Consider the following 1,924-nt stretch of genomic DNA (forward strand, 5'->3'; position numbering starts at 1 on the left):
TGTGCCTGTTAATCCCCTACCCTTATCTTGCTTTCCCTCCTCTCCTCTCCCTGGTAGTAATCACTAGTTTGTTCTCTATATCTGTGAGCCTGTGAAAATTTAAGGTTTGTGTTAAATTACAATTAAGACAATAAAATTTACCAAAGGGACAGAATAAAGAAAATAGATCCCAAATAATAAAAAAAAGAACTTGATATCAGCTAGCTTCATATAGAAATGAGAGTAGAGAAAGAGGAGGGGTGAAGGAAGAAGGAAAGAGGCAGGTGCAGTCACCCAGCCATGCAGAGAAGGGAGAGTTTCCCATTCCGGGTGGGTAAGCATTCAGGGGCTTCCCTCTGGGATCCCTAGCAACTTATTTTTAAAATTGAAAAAGAATAATAACATTTGTATCAAAACATTTTTCCTCTCAGAGTTTTCTGCATGGCAGCCTTCACCTCCTTATTCCTCAAGCTGTAGATCAGGGGGTTCAGCATGGGGATCACTGTGGTGTAGAACACGGAGGCCACGTTCTCCTGGGCCAGGGAACTGGCCGTGGAGGGTTTCAAGTACATGAAGGCAGTTGTTCCATAAAACATCCCCACAGCGGCAAGATGGGAGCTGCACGTGCTGAAGGCTTTGGCCCTTCCACCTGTAGTGCTGATGTGGAGGATACTGGACAGGATGAAGGCATAGGAAATTAGGACTGTTAAGCTGGTGACTACAATGTCAAATCCAGCCAAAACAAAGACTGTCATCTCAGTGTCATAGGTGCTAGAGCAAGAGAGCGTCATGAGGGGGAGGATGTCACAGAAGTAATGACTGATAAGGAAATCACAATAGGACAGTTTCAACATGAGGCCAGTCTCTATGGTTGAACCAATGAATCCTATGGCATAGACCCCAGCCACCAGCAGGGAGCAGACTCGATGAGACATGATGATGTTGTAAAACAAAGGTCTGCAGATGGCAACATAGCGGTCATAGGCCATCACTGTCAGCATGTAACACTCAGCAATGACAAACACCAGGAAGAAGTAGAGCTGGGCCATGCACCCTGCATAGGAGATGATGTTCTTCTCTGACACAAAGTTCACCAGCATCTTAGGGGTAATGACAGAGGAGTAGCAGAGATCCACAAAGGAGAGGTTGCTGAGGAAATAGTACATGGGGGTGTGAAGCTGAGCGTTCAGACAAATCAGGGTTATCATGCCCAGGTTCCCTATCATGGTGACTGAGTAGATCCCAAGGAAGAGGAATAAGAGTGGGAGCTGGAGCTCTGGCCGATTTGTTAAACCTCCAAGAATGAACTCAGTTGCTGTGGAGTGATTTTCTGCCATTCTCCTCTGGCTGGGTGTCCTGTGGGGACACAAATGAAGATCTCTGTGAAAGCCCACATCATGTTTTGCTTGGTCAAGCTAGTTTGTGCATCTCAGGCCAGCTTGGTGATCCTGGGATCCTTTCTGATGAGTGCTCCCTCATCCTGCTGTTTTTTTGGGAGGAAGACCAGACCCTAGGTATTTCAAAGATCATGGAGATGAGAGGAAAAGGGGGCAAGATCGAGAACTTTTACAACATGCATGTTTCTGAAATATCCTAGAGTAGTGAGTTTTAAAGTCCAGTCCCTGGGCCAGCATCATTGGCGTCACTTGAAGACATCAGATATGCAGATTCTCAGGCCTCACCCCAGACCTACGAAGTCAGGAACTCTGGGATGGGACGCAGTAATCTGTGTATCATACTGTCTCCAGGAAAGGCTGATGCAGGCTCAAGTCTGAAAACTTCAATCCTGTAGGTATTAAGCAGTAGAATTCATATTTTATAGTTGGTGATGTATTTGCTTCAGAAATGAAATTTCCCTGTGATCTATGCAAGTCTTATATATTCATTTATTTTGAACATATGAATACTTATCTCAAATTGATGCAGTACTAGGGTGAAAGGGTTA

The 1,924-nt window shown here is 45.0% G+C and overlaps 1 protein-coding gene across 1 annotated transcript; it reads right to left on the reverse strand.

Moving 5' to 3' along the window:
• Window positions 1-389: 389 nt before the first annotated feature.
• LOC129653705 (olfactory receptor 8A1-like) lies at window positions 390-1,325 on the reverse strand. Its single transcript, XM_055583416.1, has one exon. The coding sequence runs from the start codon at window positions 1,314-1,316 to the stop codon at window positions 390-392; it is 927 nt and encodes a 308-aa protein (XP_055439391.1). The 5' UTR covers window positions 1,317-1,325.
• Window positions 1,326-1,924: the final 599 nt, after the last annotated feature.

This window comes from Bubalus kerabau, chromosome 5 (assembly GCF_029407905.1).
Source record: "Bubalus kerabau isolate K-KA32 ecotype Philippines breed swamp buffalo chromosome 5, PCC_UOA_SB_1v2, whole genome shotgun sequence".
Lineage (NCBI taxonomy): Eukaryota > Metazoa > Chordata > Mammalia > Artiodactyla > Bovidae > Bubalus > Bubalus kerabau.

What these genes read in the sequence shown, in the direction of transcription:
- LOC129653705 (XM_055583416.1), bottom strand. Translation starts at nt 1,316, where the DNA reads ATGGCAGAAAATCACTCCACAGCAACTGAGTTCATTCTTGGAGGTTTA.